This window comes from Periplaneta americana, chromosome 7 (genome assembly GCF_040183065.1).
Source record: "Periplaneta americana isolate PAMFEO1 chromosome 7, P.americana_PAMFEO1_priV1, whole genome shotgun sequence".
In the NCBI taxonomy this organism is placed as follows: domain Eukaryota; kingdom Metazoa; phylum Arthropoda; class Insecta; order Blattodea; family Blattidae; genus Periplaneta; species Periplaneta americana.
This window is the reverse complement of record NC_091123.1, coordinates 2,003,409-2,020,193: the sequence shown is the minus strand read 5'-3', so window position 1 is coordinate 2,020,193 and position 16,785 is coordinate 2,003,409. Positions and strand designations below refer to the sequence as shown.

Here is a 16,785-nt window from a genome sequence, read left to right as displayed (position 1 = left end):
GTAGATGTAGAGAACAACTTAAATTAGATTTTGATTTCTATATTTTACTGAGTGGCGGCTATGTAGTATATATAGTATATGTTACTGAAAGCTATAAAACTTACTTAAGATAATAATATTATTAAAAATCAAATATTTTTATAGTTATTAATCAAGTGCGGTTGGGTCTTTTTCATATATTTAATGGCGGTGTGGTGTAGATATTTATATGCGTGGTTCTCTTCAGTATTGGCTCGAGAGAGAGTATCTTTCATTATTATGGAAGCAAATAACTTTCAGAATGTCTGGTATTCTTCACTGAAATTAAATCTGAAAAATGTTTATTTGAACGTCTAATGAACTTAGTTTGCAGCATTTGCTGCACAAGCCACTAGTAAGAATTTAAAATCATCACCATTACTTTCTATTGTTATTATTGTAAACAAATAACATCAGCATTTTGTGTTATTGTTTTTATTATATCATACAGGCGTTTGATCTGAAGGATAAAAGTTTAATATTGATAGTGAGAGAATTATTTTCATTGGAAGCATGCAGTAAATGACATGGTTATTTTAATTTCGTGTACGTTTTCTGCTATATTCATGGCCATTGTTCATTACAAAAAATTTAACTTTCTGTTGAAAATACTCATTTTGTTTTATTAATGAAGGGCTCTTATGTGTCCCTAAATCTGTCGAAAACAGTTCGTTTATATCAGTAATAGTATAGGAAATGACTCGGTTAAGAGAGAAGTTTTATATGATATTCTGATTGAATTTGGTATTCCCAAAAAAATAGTTCGATTAATTAAAATGTGTCTTAGTGAAACGTACAGCAGAGTTCGTATAGGTCAGTTTCTGTCAGATGCTTTTCCAATTCACTGTGGGCTAAAGCAAGGAGATGCACTATCACCTTTACTTTTTAACTTTGCTCTAGAATATGCCATTAGGAAAATCCAGGATAACAGAGAGGGTTTGGAATTGAACGGGTTACATCAGCTGCTTATCTATGCGGATGACGTGAATATGTAGGGAGAAAATCCATAAACGATTAGGGAAAACACGGGAATTTTACTGGAAGCAAGTAAAGAGATAGGTTTGGAAGTAAATCCCGAAAAGACAAAGTATATGATTATGTCTCGGTGACGAGAATATTGTACGAAATGGAAGTATAAAAATTGGAAATTTATCTTTCGAAGAGATTGAGAAGTTCAAATATCTTGGAGTAACAGTAACAAGTATAAATGATACTCGGGAGGAAATTAAACACAGAATAAGTATGGGAAATGCCTGTTATTATTCGGTTGAGAAGCTTTTATCATCCAGTCTGTTGTCGAAAAATCTGAAAGTTAGAATTTATAAAACAGTTATATTACCGGTCGTTCTTTATGGTTGTGAAACTTGGACTCTCACTTTGAGAGAGGAACATAGGTTAAGGGTGTTTGAGAATAAAGTGCTTAGGAAAATATTTGGGGCTAAGAGGGATGAAGTTACAGGAGAATGGAGAAAGTTACACAACACAGAACTGCACGCATTGTATTCTTCACCTGACATAATTAGGAACATTAAATCCAGACGTTTTAGATGGGCAGGGCATGTAGCACGTATGGGCGAATCGAGAAATGCATATAGAGTGTTAGTTGGGAGGCCTGAGGGAAAAAGGTCTTTAGGGAAGCCGAGACGTAGATGGGAAGATAATATTAAAATGGATTTGAGGGAGGTGGGATATGATAATAGAGAATGGATTAATCTTGCTCAGGATAGGGACCAATGGCGGGCTTATGTGAGGGCGGCAATGAACCTCTGGGTTCCTTAAAAGCCAATAATTAGGTAAGTAAGTATCCTTATGTTATTATTTTAAGATATGATCGCTGAATTTTTCAGTAAAAGCGAAGAAGAAAGGTAAAGTTATTACGCACTACAACGTAACTCAAGAGTCGAAATTCGTCCTTATGAATATTAATATAACTTTTTTACTTGTAGCCTTAATTTTTGTAAATCCACTCACCTGTGCACTGAGTTGCAGCAGCTTTTCCTCCGCCTGCGACACTCTTGACATCCACGACCGGTTCCTCAGCTCTTCCATCCTCAGCCTGCTTTCTAGTACGTTGAGGCGTTTCTCTAGACGAGAATCCATGGCAGCCTGCGCACCTACGTCACTGATGCGCGATGGATTCCTGGACTCAGTGGAGTAATCATCACCTTTTGCGCTAACTGGAGATCTTTCCAGCTTGCCTTCTGTAGAGTTCCTCGTGTGAAACTTTCGACACTTGCTCTTAAGATCTGATATTTCACCGGTTTTATCATCCTGTAATCTTGGTAGTTTCGTTATGGTTTTTTCTAGCATTTCACTTGTTTTTATTGTCACTGTCCCAGACATATCTAAGGACAATCTCGTTGAAGAAGCCCCTTGAACAGGACTCTGGCTTTCAACTTCTGTTGGAGATTTAGACAAGTTTGTAGTAGATCTGGCACCAGCATCCCCGTCTATCTCTTCTGCAGACACCTGTGTACCTACTTCTGAGAGAACTCTGGGCTCTTCTAAGGGCTTGAAGGCGGAAAGTGTGTCTGCAAGAGGTTGTATGTTTTCTAAAGAAACTTGAATAGCTACATCAAACTTTTTGGCACCGTTTTTTGAGGCACTTTTTTGCAATCCTGTATCTGAGCTCAGAAAGACCTGACACACCTCTGTGCTGGCAGCACTTAGTGGTGAAGGCGTAGTCCCATTGGCACTTGTAGAGAACTGGTTTACATCTTTCTTGGCGCTTAGAATGTTGCTGCCAGAATCTGAATCGTTGTCATGTTTACTGGCGATGGAGATGCGGATGACTTCTTTGGTGGAATTACTTTTTGTTTTTGGTTTTTGTTCATTGTTTTGCGAGTGAAGATATTTTGTCCCATGGAGGGGGCAGGGATATTTTTCGGAAATTTTCTGGTACCACTCATCTGACACATAGTTGACCCGCCTTTCATTCGTTTGCATTTCAGTGATTTTCTTGATACTTGTTTTATCTGGGGTTTTTGCACCAGATATTACTGCACCAGGATCTTTCTTCGTTGACTTACTGGGTACGTAGCTTGGTTCTTGTCTGCAAGCGGATGTCTTCTTAGTGGCCACAGGTTTGCTGCTTTCACTGTCTCCCTGCTTGCTTGATGTAGACCTCTTTCCCAGCGGTGTTGTACCAGCTGAATTCTTGTCTTGTTTGCAGGGAATAGCTGTTTTGGGACGAATTGGGGTGTCGATGTTAATTGTAGGGTTGCAGACATCCTTGCACTCACCCTGTGACGACAACAAAGAGAAGGCATTCCGTCTGTCCTTAAGGGCAGTCCTCCCTGTAGTGGTGACATTGTTGACAACTGGGCTGGGATGTTTCTTGGGCTTAATGCGCGCCTCTGCAGAGCTCGACTGTGACGTTGCCTGGAAACAATGAATGCTTGTTTGTCATTTTTTCATAACCAACATTTTATATTTTTACATTATGTACAGGGTGTCCGGGAAAGACCTGACGAAAAACAAGTAATTACATATCTGAAACTGTTACAGTTATTACCTCAATGTTTCCACAGTTAGAAAGAGAAACTCAATAAGTTTTATCTAGCAGCATGTTACACACGTGCGCATACCATCGCGTGAGGATTTTTTATTTTATTGGGTTATTTTACGACGCTGTATCAACATCTAGATTATTTAGCGTCTGAATGATATGAAGGTGATAATGCCGGTGAAATGAGTCCGGGGTCCAGCACCGAAAGTTACCCAGCATTTGCTCATATTGGGTTGAGGGAAAACCCCGGAAAAAACCTCAACCAGATAACTTGCCCCGACCGGGATTCGTACCCGGGCCACCTGGTTTCGCAGCCAGAAGTGCGGACCGTTACTCCACAGGTGTGGACTCGCGTGGGGACAAAATGAGAAAAAGCTAGTTCTGCGCAGCGTATATAGTCAGCCTTGCTCTCAGAGCTGGGAATGCAAGTTGTGCGTGTACCAAGTGAACAGCCGAACAATGTTTACCACAGTAGAAAAAGCAGAATGCGTTTTATGAGTGGTTAAATTTAAGTCAGCGTCGTTTCCAAATGGACAAGAGCTCACACTATGCTAACCATGTGCGCGCTTTCCTCGATGACACGTTTCCTGACCGTTGAATTGGAAGAGGCGGCCCAACACCATGGCCATCATGGTCGCCGGACATGACCCCACTGGATTTATTTCTGGTGGGTTTGTGAAGGACGTGAGTTACGTGGCCTAATCTACGAAGCAATGGGAGTAGTCACACCGGAGATGCTTTCGTGTGTGTTGCAGGAGATTGAGTATAGCCTGGACATAGGCCTGGTCACAAATGGTGCTCACATAGAGGTACATTAAAACTTACTGAGTTTCTCTTTGTAAGTGTGAAAACATCACGACGATAAATGCAATAGTTTAAGAGATATAGTTATTTATTTTTCGTCAGATGTTTTCCGGACGCCCTGTATTATTCACAAGTAAAGAATTGATACCCCTTGGATGATTAAAAATTATTATTGTCTTTCCAAAAACATAATAGAATATAAGATCACTTGTCAAAATAACCTGGGCAATTCTGCCGTTGCTTTTTACGTCGATAAGTAATGATTTAACACGTTCCAAAAGCTTTTCACTCTCGTGGTAGGCTATATTATCTCTCCCGGATTTATGGCACTAAAAAATAAACTGATATCTTGAACCACAGAAATAGGTTAACTATGTGCATTATGTTCCATATGTAGATGAAATTATTGGTGATCATAAGTGTGGTTTTAGGCGTAATAGATCAAGTATTGACCAAATATTTTGTATTCGACAGATATTGCAGAAAAATGGGAGAATAAGGGTACAGTACATCAGTTATTCATAGATTTCAAAAAGGCATATGACTCGGTTAAGAGAGAAGTTTTATATGATATTTTTATTGAATTTTGTTTGCCCAAGAAACTAGTTCGATTAATTAAAATGTGTCTTAGTGAAACGTACAGCAGACTTCGCATAGGTCAGTTTCTGTCAGATGCGTTTCCAATTCACTGTGGGCTAAAGCAAGGAGATGCACTATCGCCTTTACTTTTTAACTTTGCTCTAGAGTATGCTATTAGGAAAGTCCAGGAAAACAGACAGGGTTTGGAATGGAACGGGTTACATCAGCTGCTTGTCTATGCGGATGACGTGAATATGTTAGGAGAAAATCCACAAACGATTAGGGAAAACACGGGAATTTTACTGGAAGCAAGTAAAGAGATAGCTTTGGAAGTAAATCCCGAAAAGACAAACTATATTATTATCTCTCGTGACGAGAATATTGTACGAAATGGAAATATAAAAATTGAAAACTTATCTTTTGAAGAGGTTGAGAAGTTCAAATATCTTGGAGCAACAGTAACAAATATAAATGATACTCAGGAGGAAATTAAACACAGAATAAATGTGGGAAATGCCTGTTATTATTCGGTTGAGAAGCTTTTATCATCCAGTGTGTTGTCGAAAAATCTGAAAGTTAGAATTTATAAAACAGTTATATTACCGGTCGTTCTGTATGGTTGTGAAACTTGGACTCTCACTTTGAGAGAGGAACAGAGATTAAGAGTGTTTGAGAATAAGGTGCTTAGGAAAATATTTGGGGCTAAGAGGGATGAAGTTACAGGAGAATGGAGAAAGTTACACAACACAGAACTGCACACATTGTATTCTTCACCTGACATAATTAGGATCATTAAATCCAGACGTTTGAGATGGGCAGGGCATGTAGCACGTATGGGCGAATCCAGAAATGCATATAGAGTGTTAGTTGGGAGGCCGGAGGGAAAAAGACCTTTCGAGAGGCCGAGACGTAGATGGGAAGATAATATTAAAATGGATTTGAGAGAGGTGGGATATGATGATAGAGACTGGATTAATCTTGCTCAGGATAGGGACCAATGGCGGGCTTTTGTGAGGGCGGCAATGAACCTCCGGGTTCCTTAAAAGCCAGTAAGTAAGTAAGTATAGTTAAAATGTAATCCTCCATTATTCTGAATTTATTTAGTACGAAGCTGTGTGAATAAACATTAAAGAGGTCTGGTGAAATTGGCCAAGAATTAGAGACTATTAAAACACTCATCAGTGAAATAATTTCATTTTCAACACATTATTGAAATCATTTTACTTACTTTTTCGTTGTTTGAAGTTTGAAAACATCTGTATAATTTTATATTTTATGATAATTCAGATTTTTATTTCACACTTTAAGTACCACCCAGCAGTGCCTCACGTACCACAAGTGGTACGCGTACCTAGGTTGAGAACCGCTGTTTTAGAAAACGAGACCTGTGGCTGGAGATCGATAGACAGACATTTACCGTGAAATGCTTGCTGTGCTTGTCCTCGAAGCAACTAGTAGGCGGAATCTCGGTGTCGATGACTGCCTGGTGCTGTTCGCTGTCCTCCTGGCTGGAGGCCGTTGGTTCAGACCCGCTCTTCTGCCGCTGTTGGACCAGACCGCCGGACGGATGGCTGGCGACGGGTTGCGAACCCTTTATCTCTTCTGCTGCAGCACACGGCGCTCTCTTACGGGAAGGTGTCCTGTACAAGTGTGTTACAAACGTTCAAATGCCGATAATAATATTAATTAGTCCCGGTTCAAACATTTTATTGTATAATACGAAGCGCTATTGACTAGCTGTTACCCGGACTTCTTTCCTGATTAGTTACTAGACAGTCGGCTTTTATAGTCCCTTCGCTCTAATTTCCGGCAGCCAATCGCGTTGCAGGTCGGCTACATTTAAATGTGTGCGTCTTGTGATTCGCTGATGAAGACGTCATTCATTTCTTAAGGGGACACTCAACTTAAAAATTGCAGAAAAAGTGTCATAGAAATGAAAAATTAAATTCCTACACTAATTTACGTGACAGAACTAAATCAATACGCAGAATTCTTTCACTCTTCATTGAGAAGTCACAGTCAAATGTACAAAGCCAAAAAATGAAAAATGATAATTGAAAGTGACATTCCAATTAATGATTTATTAAAAACTGAAATATTTTTTATTTTGAAAAGTATTGGATCTAATGAGCTTAGATTTTGCATGTTACTTTCCATGTGTATATTAAACTTTTTCTCCAAATTTGAAAATATTGATCCAATAGGAAAGAAGTTCCAAAATATAGTTGAGTGTCCCCTTAAGGGTATATGTACGTGAACGACCACAAATATCAGAAAATGCAGGCTTTAAATTTCAAAAATTAAAAAAAAAAAAAAAAAAGAACTCACAATTGGACAAAAATTACAAGGTACCACAACAAGACTTCTTAGAACTTAAAATATCGGATAAAAGTATAAAAATAGGTTACTAATAATAGTTTTCAAATTAGTTTTATCAGAGTATGAAAAAAAAAATTCTGCAGTTACATCATTTGGTAACCATAACATTGTTATGGTCTCTCTGACATCTTTAATATTTTTCCTGCATGTAATAAACACTTATTTCTGAAAAGCAGACTACTATCAGATACGTAGAGTTGTTTATTTTAATACAATTAATTTTTTATTTGTCCTATATAAAATATATTAACATTTACATTATCTTTGTGACCTAATATTTCTATTTTCAAGGAATTGGGCATTATTGTAGTCTATCCTTTGCATAAATGCATGTTAAATCAGTGTACAAAATTTCAGAATTCTATCTCTAATGGTTGTGGAGTTATGAAATAATATGTGTGAAAATTTTCAATTTTTGGAAAATTTAATTTAAAGTATAAAGTGAATTCTTAAAAATATTATCACTACCCTTTTTTATACTTTTATCAGACATTTAAGTTCTAATAAGTCTCGTTGTGGTGCCTTGTAATTTTTGTCCAATTGTGGGGTCACTTACTCATAAAATTTTTAGAAATTTAGAGTCTGATTTTCTGATAATATTTGTGGTCGTTCACGTACATATACCCTTAAGGATCGGTAAATACTTAATATAATCGCCCGCCATTTTGGCTCTTTCGTTGGCGTTCGCAGAAAGCACACGAAGACGTTATTTGCCGCTCACTTATTTGCTGAATAACAGTGCGTTTGATTTATCATCATAGGAGCTACGACATGATAATGTTTAACGGTGTGGCAAATATATTCCTCGTATGGTAGCTCGGCAACGAAAGAACAAAAATGGAGAACGATACTACCTACCTAGACTTTATAGAGCCTTCACGTCCTAAGACGTAAGCAAAGAGGAGGAGTCACGCCGGGAATAACAGCGTCGCGACTATATATTTGTAATTGTACAAATTTATTGTTGAATACCGAGGGAATTCTACCAGAAGGGAGTAAACGTTGTGAAAATTGTGTATCGAGAAACAGGGCCTCCATTTTGAAAAAAATTGTAGAGGAATGTATAGTAAAACATAAATAGAATGCGATTAAATGTAAGGAAGTGTTAAATGAAGCTGTGCTCGAAAGGGTGGATGAAGAGAGAATGATGCTGAAACTGATCACGAAGAGGAAAAGGAATTGGCTGGGTCACTGGCTGAGAAGAAACTGCCTACTGAAGGATGCACTGGAAGGAATGGTGAACGGGAGAAGAGTTCGGGGCAGAAGAAGATATCAGATGACAGACGACATTAAGATATAAGGATCATATGCGGAAACAAAGAGGAAGGTAAAAAATAGCAAAGAATGGAGAATGGCGGGATTGCAGTGAAGGGCCTGCCATTGTATGTATAGTTCAACTAATATACAATACTTACTTAATGGCTTTTAAGGAACCCGAAGGTTCATTGCCGCCCTCACATAAACCCGACATAGGTCCCTATCCTGAGCAAGATTAATCCAGTCTCTATCATTATATCCCACCTCCCTCAAATTCATTTTAAAATTATCTTGCCATCTACGTCTCAGCCTCCCCAAAGGTCTTTTTCCCCTCCGGCCTCCCAACTAACATTCTACATGCATTTCTGGATTCGCCCATACGTGCTACATACCCTGCCCATCTCAAACGTCTGGATTTAATGTTCCTAATTATGTCAGGTGAAGAATACAATGCGTGCAGTTCTGTGTTGTGTAACTTTCTCCATTCTCCTGTAACTTAATCCCTTTTAGCCCCAAATATTTTCCTAAGAACCTTATTCTCAAACACCATTAACCTGTGTTCCTCTCTCAAAGTGAGAGTCCAAGTGTCACAACCATAAAGAACATCGGTAATATAACTGTTTTATGAATTCTAACTTTACAATATATTTAAATAATATTTCAAGTAAATAAAGTGTAAACGGTGATACGATTCCCAACGTGATAGCTTATTGCGAGCGGCCCAAAATGTAATGTAAAGAAGTGCAGCTTCGTAACGCTCATTTTCCTTTTGAATGTAACGGAAAGGCCAGGTGCTATGACGTCAGATTAGTTAAGCCGGCCGTGACGTAACTAAGTTGCAGTCTTGACGTTGCGTTGAAGTCACTGCCTGGTCAGCTGTCCGTAATCTGTAGCAAGTACGGCACTCACCTGACAGTCGCACACTTCTCTTCGGACTTCTGGTCCGTCTCCTCGAAGTCTCTGCGCATGCTCGTGCGCTCCAGCTCTTCTTTTATTTTGTAGAACAGGAAATTCGTCATGCTGGGCCCCAGACAGCCCTCCGAGCCGGAACTATTCTGAAACATCTCTGAGGAGACTTGACCGCGCGGATGCTTCTGTAACATTTTGTTATTGTGGTGTAATGCAGTACGATCGTGCAATTAAGAAATTAAGAGGAAAAAAAAAAACGATACCTATATGAGCCGTTCAGAGCAAAAGTGGTGTAAGTCAAAATTGGGTAATGAGGTTTAAAGTAAAAATTCTGTAAAATGCAGCGCAAATTAGCAATTAATATGTCCTTCTTGCTATCCTCTGACTACTAATAGTTTAAATAAATTGAATATTAATTGCTACTTTGCGCTGTATTTTACAGAATGTTTACTTTAACCCTCACTACCCATTTTTGACTTACACCACTTCTGCTCTCAACGGCTCATATATTACTTTCTTGTGTTAATAAACTACTCGTAGGTTTAAAGTTACCTTAGTTGACTAATTTCGGCCATCTTCAGAACTGGATGTATAATAATAAGTAAGAAATTAACATTGTTATACAGGGTGTTTGAGAAATACTTCGACAAACATTGGGGCATGTTCCTCACACCAAAATAAGAGGAAAAGTTCGTATAAACATATGTCCGAAAATACTTAGGAAAGAACGTAATGAAACATCTGTTAGATATTGTCAGCTTGGTAGCAAGTGTTGCAACTTCAATCAATTCAGAAACTCATAACAATGAAAGTTTACGTTCAACGCGTTTCGAGGTACAATCGAACAACTTAACTTAAGTTTGTAACCGATAATAATATTCATTTTGTTAGATAATCGAATGATGTTATCGATACAAGTCTGCTGATGCACCCATTGTATCCTAGATGGCTGTGTGTTGCCATGGAGACTTGTTTACTACAAGAGAAGAAGAAGAGGAAGCAAGTGGAGAACATTTTGAACATTTGTTATGAGTTTCTGAATTGATAAAAGTTGCAACACTTGCTACCCAGCTCATTATATCTGACAGGTGTTTCATTATTTTATTTCATTAATAACTACAAAACTTACGACTTTCGGACATATGTTTACACAGTTTGAACTTTTTTTTCTTGTTTTGGTGTAAGGAACATGGTCTCAAGGTTTGTCAAACTATTTCTTAAACACCCTGTAATTTTTAACACAGGCTTCTCTGATTTCCGACCCCTGGTGCACTACAGCCTGCTGGTTTTTCAGCAGATAATTTCCCTGACATTTGACTCAAAGCAGTCGTCTTCATGCTTCCTAGTAGAGATAGGCCTATTTAACTTTTAATAAAAAAATATACATGGGAAATATACAGTGTGTTATAAAAGTTAAGGAACATTTTCTGAGTCGACGTTCAACAAAAACAGTAATGAGTAACCTTGTTAATGCGGTGGTTGGCGGCCACTCTGGAGTTCCACAGCACGTGGACAGAGGGAACGTGCCTTCTGGCGGTTTGCGAGTCTGTCTTAGCTAAGGCCTGGGCGCTCACTGATTCTTCGTGTACGTGATTTGAACTATTCTTCTGCGCAAGCATGGCTGCCCTGAGAGCGCCCCGGGTAGCAATCGCTTTTCCTAGGAAACGTTCAGAGTAACCTCATAGCCTGCAACAAAGGAAAGCGGGTGGCCCGCGGACCATATAGTGAGAAAAAGTACTACGTGAAATTGAAAATAACAGTTAATTAGGACGTCGGGGAGCAGTAAATTGTCAGTGTAATCACCTCTACTTGCGACGAAACCGCGTTTATACAGGGTGTTTCATAACTACATGAAAATACTTTGAGGGTACAATGCAGAGGTAAAGATAAGACTAAAATTTTCTGTGCAATTTTTTCTGAAAATCCTTAACGGAAATTCACTATGAATTTTCACTGTGAAGTGAAAATAGATGTTGAAAGCGATGTCCACGAGCATCAATACATGCCTGGCCGTTTTATTTTATTTTGAAACTGTTTGACTATTTTTTGTTGTTAAATGCAGCCTATCGCGGTTATTGCAGCTTACAGTTCGTTAAGTGTGTCTCGTCGATGTCGATACAGTGCACATTTTACGGATGGTGTCAGGTCTGGGGAACGTCGAGGCCATAGATTTTTAGAGATGATGCGTTCTCCAGAAATCTCAGTCAAAGACTATAGAGATCTGTGAGCTGTGTGTGCAGTATGTTTAATTGAACTATCGACTTCTTATACTTTAATAACTTTTAGAAATTAAAAAAAATTATACCCACGGTTATGTCTTGGCCAAGTAAATATTCTGTCTCTCTCTGGACACATTTTTAAAATATGGATACACAGTGTTTTTTTATAAATATATCAGAGGTACTACACAGTAATTTGTTGATCATATAGCCTAATTAAAATTGTACTAGGAGATAAATTTGAAAATAGATCATATTTTCCAAAAACATGCATAAAAGCTCATCTGCATAAGTGAAATGGATGAAAGTTTGTAGCATGTATGGATTTTTAAAGAGGAGTAAGTGTGAAAAAAAGTCTCTGGTTAAGAAACTGTAGAAGGCAGAATTTTTTATCATTTTCTCTCTTAACTTTCAAACTAGGAATGAAATGTTCAGACGCGTATACACATTATCATAGACCAGGAATGATGGTGGTGATTATGACGACAATGATAATTCCTACAGCATTATCATAGGAGAAATGTATGGCTTATTAATTTCAACTTTCCTTCACACTATGTCATTCGCCGTTTCCCCTTGCCGGTGAAGAAAATGTCATGTAACTTCTAACTATAACAATAGCTTCTGTATAGCTACAGGTATAATACATTGCTATTGTATACTTAAATGTGGAATTATGTTTTTGTTGAGAAAAGAAGAAAGGAATACTTGAACTCTACTAGAAAGTGGCTTGAAAAAAATAGGTCTGTAGCCTATGTGAGTCTTTAAATTTGTAATCTTTAAAATTATAATTTTATCATTAATAGTAGTAGTGTTACTTATTTTCTGATTTAAATTATTAATAAAATAATATTGTGGAACATAAAAAAATATATACTTACTTACAAATGGCTTTTAAGGAACCCGAAGGTTCATTACCGCCCTCACATAAGCCCGCCAGCGGTCCCTATCCTGTGCAAGATTAATCCAGTCTCTATCATCATACCCCACCTCCCTCAAATCCATTTTAATATTATCCTCCCATCTACGTCTCGGCCTCCCTAAAGGTCTTTTTCCCTCCGGTCTCCCAACTAACACTCTATATGCATTTCTGGATTCGCCCATACGTGCTACATGCCCTGCCCATCTCAAACGTCTGGATTTAATGTTCCTAATTATGTCAGGTGAAGAATACAATGCGTGCAGTTCTGTGTTGTATAACTTTCTCCATTCTCCTGTAACTTCATCCTGCTTAGCCCCAAATATTTTCCTTAGCACCTTATTCTCAAACACCCTGAACCTATGTTTAAAAAAATATATGGAATATTAAAATATGTAACATGAGGTGTTGGGAGTTTTCTGCCCTTGAGTACGCCTATATGTGCCTGAACTCTAGACTCTAGCAGTAAATAATCACGACAAAATCGTATGAAAATTCTTCTGAAATATAGTCTACTATTTGAACAGTTTAAGTGATATTAATAATTAAAGAGTTGAAGTAAACTCGCCATGGATATATACAAATTAACAGACACCTTAAATTGGATTCAATTCTCTTTGCAGATGATTTGGTATTATTAGCACTTTCAGAAGACGACCTCCAAAGGTCAATATATAATTTGCAGCAAGTAGCAGCCACATACAATATGGAAATTTCAACAGATAAAACAAAAATTATGGCATTCTGTAGGAAATACCTAATACAAAGTGAAATTTGTCTCGATAATAATAAAATATTAGAAAGATGTAATAGTTTCCATTTTTTAAGAATTGGACATATCACAGAAAATTAATAAATACACAAGAGCTATGGGCATTATAAATAGTGTGATGAAACCATCCTTGGTTCAGAAACACACCGCATACGTCTCTGCAACACAATGGCACGACCGATGCTCAGCTATGGCGGCGAAGCATGGACACTGAGGAAAGCAGATAAAAGCAGAATAACGGCTTGTGAAATGCGATTCATGCGAAGAACAGCGGGCTATACTAAATGGGACCTGAAAAGAAATTGTGAAATTTTAAAGGAACTAAAAACTCAACCAGTTTTAGATTACATTGTTCAATATCAGTCTAATTGGAAACATCATTTGGAAAGAATGAGTAATAGTGGACTCCCAAAGGCAATTTATGATTATGTGCCACATGGCCAAAGATCTGTGGGTCGTCCTGCTAAGAGATGGCGTGAAAATTTTATGTCAGACCGTAACAGGCCTTGTGGCCTAACACTTGTCAGGCAGAAGAAGAAGAACAAGAAGAAATATTGTGCTAACATTCCAGTACAATATTGATTATCACCTGTGCTACGTTAACCACAATGCGCACAACACATTTTCGTGACTGGTTTAGCACATCGACAACGCTGAGTTTGCTGTACGCCTAGTCACAACATCTAAGATCATTTTCCACGTTTTGACAGAAAGTAAAATCGCGGGTTTTGAACGTGAAAAAGAAATGTTAAGTTACTTTATCCTGTAAAATGAAGTGTTGTGTACATAATTTTATGAGCTAGACTTAAAATACAGGTAAGGAAACTGTTCCAATGCATTGTGGAGCTTCGAACCAAAGGAGAGGAAGAGCAGTAAAGATGGTTATGCGATGAAAATCGAATAATTATTCCTGGACCAAAGACTTCGGCTAGCTTAGTATATGTTGTTACAAAACATCAAATGAGAGATGCGTTTAATCAGGGAATAAAGAAGGATTATTTCCCCTGGATCAAAACATTATACTTTTCCTTGCACCAAAGGAAAAAAATCAGCAAATAAAAGGGAAGCATTTTCCCTGGAATGATTACTGTACAAACTTCTCTGTACAGATGACCTTCAATCGTTTCGGCACGATTTTAGCTACTTATCTGTATTCCAGAGTCGATTGCAACATAAGAGATGTCGCCGCTATGCATGTTGTCTGTAGTAACCTTTTTCTTTTCTCAAGATAGTCATTTAACTGGACTTCCTAATTATTTATTTATTTATTCTGGTGTAGTTAATGCCATCAGACCTTCTCTTCCATAACACCAGGAATACACATACAATACTTACTTACTTACTGCCTTTTAAGGAACCCCGAGATTCATTGCCGCCCTCACATAAGCCCGCCATTGATCCCTATCCTGAGCAAGATTAATCCAGTCTCTACCATCATATCCCACCTTTCTCATATCCATTTTAATATTATCCTCCCATCTACGTCTCGGCCTCCCTAAAGGTCTTTTTCCCCGCTGGCCTCCCAGCTAACACTAGTTATGCATTTCTGGATTCACCCATACGTGCTACATGCCCTGCCGATCTCAAACGTCTGGATTTAATGTTCCTAATTATGTCAGGTGAAGAATACAATGCGTGCAGTTCTGTGTTGTGTAACTTTCTCCATTCTCCTGTAACTTCATCCCTCTTAGCCCAAAATATTTTCCTAAGAACCTTATTCTCAAACACCCTTAATCTCTGTTCCTCTCTCAAAGTGAGAGTCCAAGTTTCACAACCATACAGAACAACCGGTAATATAACTGTTTTATATACTTCTAACTTTCAGATTTTTTGACAGTAGACTAGATGACAAAAGCTTCTCAACCGAATAATAACAGGCATTTCCCATATTTATTCTGCGTTTAATTTCCTCCCGAGAATATACATACAATAATAGAAATAAACAGAAAAAAATACAATATATACAAAGTAAAGCTACACAAGAAATAAAGAGAGAGAGAGAAAAAAAACACTGTAAACAAAGTAAAGCCACACAAAAATATACACAGGTTGCAGTCACACAAACTTTAAATGAGTGATTAAGTATCATAATTAATTGTATCCTAACTAACTAACTGACATAAACGAGAAACTTGCAATTTTAATCTAGATTAAAAAAAGAAAAAAAAACACACACACAAATCAACACTCCTAGCAATACCTAAAAACATTAACTAAGACAAAATTTTCCAATTTAATTTTGAATTGTGATAAAGTCCGGCAGTCCCTGACGTCATTAGGTAACGAATTCCAGAATTCTACAGTATAGGAAGATGAGTATAAAGACGTTCTATGATGAAGGATAGAAAGAAGTGCTTGATGTCGGTTTCGAAGAGTTGTAAGAAATTGAAAGCGCGATAACAGATAATTCGGAGTAGAAATATGCATGATTCTAAACAGAAGAGACAGTGAATGTATTGTTCTTCGTTCCTTCAGACGCACCCATGAAAGTAACTGGAGGGAAGGTGTTACATGGTCAAATTTACGAGTATTGCAGATGAATCGTATGCACACATTATGAACACGTTGTAGTCTCTCAGCTAAGAGTGAACTTACATTAGTTAGCAAGGAATCGCAATAATCAAAATGGGGCATTACAAGCGTCTGAATAAGATTCTTTTTTAGACTAAGTGGTAGAAATTCTTTCATGTGAAACAAGGAATGAAGTTGAGACAATATTTTTTTTTGCAAATGTGTGTTTTCTTCCTTTACCAACGTGTAGCAATATTACCCCTCTGACTTCTGTTTGGTACGAATTAGTTACTTGTCCTTCATAGTCAGGTTTTGATTTAGTAGCTCAGACGGTCATTCTGTGTTTGTATATAAATTGAAAGACATGCTGAACATACCGAACACCAGATCTTGACGGGCGATGTAACAGAGTGACGGAAACACTCTCAGGACTGTTAAGGAGAGAAAAAACAAACTAAAATTTATAAGATATTCTACCCAGGCGGGTCGCCCATGTTGACGAGAGCTGCCGCCTTCTGCGTTACCATGGCAATGCTCCAATAATAAGCCTGTTCATTCGGCATTCTCTTGTTCGCCCTTTCTTATTCTGGCAAAGGAGATTGCATTTTTGTGACTATATTGATAAGCTGTGAGGAAGAATAATTTTGGAGGTAGATATCCAGACATTTTAAATGGTAAGCACTTTGAATTATGCTTTCATATTTAACAAGGGTTTCAACAAATGTGTGTTGCGATAACTAAGAGATCAAGAAATTTTAAGATCAAAATTTCATCATTTCCTTTGACTATCTGCTTTTTTTCAAGATTTCTAAATCCCAAATAATTACACATAACTATTTGCTTATTTTTGCTTATTATTTTATTAATTTCATAACATATGAGGATTAAAATATGGTATTGGGAAACAAGG

General features: G+C 37.6%; 1 protein-coding gene across 1 annotated transcript; it reads right to left on the bottom strand.

Annotated features, from left to right (window-relative positions):
• Positions 1-667: 667 nt before the first annotated feature.
• On the bottom strand, positions 668-16,785 carry LOC138702652 (uncharacterized). Its single transcript, XM_069829978.1, has 6 exons — positions 16,253-16,785; positions 10,918-11,140; positions 9,455-9,639; positions 6,327-6,549; positions 1,990-3,399; positions 668-673 (listed from the first exon to the last, which is right to left on the bottom strand). Exons 2-6 carry the CDS (start codon positions 11,071-11,073, stop codon positions 668-670), a joined length of 1,980 nt encoding a protein of 659 aa, XP_069686079.1. The 5' UTR covers positions 11,074-11,140; positions 16,253-16,785.

What these genes read in the sequence shown, in the direction of transcription:
- LOC138702652 (XM_069829978.1), bottom strand. Translation starts at nt 11,073, where the DNA reads ATGCTTGCGCAGAAGAATAGTTCAAATCACGTACACGAAGAATCAGTG. An exon ending in CCAACCACCGCATTAACAAG is followed by an intron (nt 9,640 to 10,917) that starts GTTACTCATTAC and finishes AAAATGTTACAG; the next exon opens with AAGCATCCGCGCGGTCAAGT. An exon ending in AGCACAGCAAGCATTTCACG is followed by an intron (nt 3,400 to 6,326) that starts GTAAATGTCTGT and finishes CATTGTTTCCAG; the next exon opens with GCAACGTCACAGTCGAGCTC.